Source organism: Merops nubicus, unplaced genomic scaffold (genome assembly GCF_000691845.1).
Source record: "Merops nubicus isolate BGI_N331 unplaced genomic scaffold, ASM69184v1 scaffold48672, whole genome shotgun sequence".
Lineage (NCBI taxonomy): Eukaryota > Metazoa > Chordata > Aves > Coraciiformes > Meropidae > Merops > Merops nubicus.
The window spans coordinates 1,708-1,956 of record NW_008595198.1 but is presented as its reverse complement, the minus strand read 5'-3'; the positions used below and the strand labels follow the sequence as shown (position 1 = coordinate 1,956).

Sequence of the window (249 nt, the reverse complement as noted above, 5' to 3'; positions counted from 1 at the left end):
TGCCCCACAGCGGGGTCCCCCCCATCCCCCAGTGCCGGACTCACGGTGTGCGGTGAGCGGATGAAGATCTTGGTGTGGCCAAACGCCAGCTCCTCGGGGGGGAACGCCAGTTCCGACAGCAGCACCTTCACCCCCTCCCTGCCCCGCAGCGGGAGACGTGGCGGATCAGAGCCCCGCAGCCCCCGGGCCAGGGGGCCACCAGCTGCGCCCACAGGGTGGCCCAGCCCCTTACCTGTTGTCGCCAACCCA

General features: G+C 71.1%; 1 protein-coding gene across 1 annotated transcript in view; it reads right to left on the bottom strand.

Annotated features, from left to right (window-relative positions):
• Nucleotides 1-44: 44 nt before the first annotated feature.
• Nucleotides 45-249, bottom strand: part of LOC103768813 (unconventional myosin-Ia-like) — a gene marked incomplete at both ends in the record, with an annotated part of 1,890 nt that continues 1,685 nt past the window's right edge. Inside the window, one exon of the mRNA XM_008935969.1 lies at nt 45-232. Within this exon, the coding sequence (XP_008934217.1) occupies nt 45-232 (188 nt within the window). The remainder of the gene's footprint in view (nt 233-249) is intronic.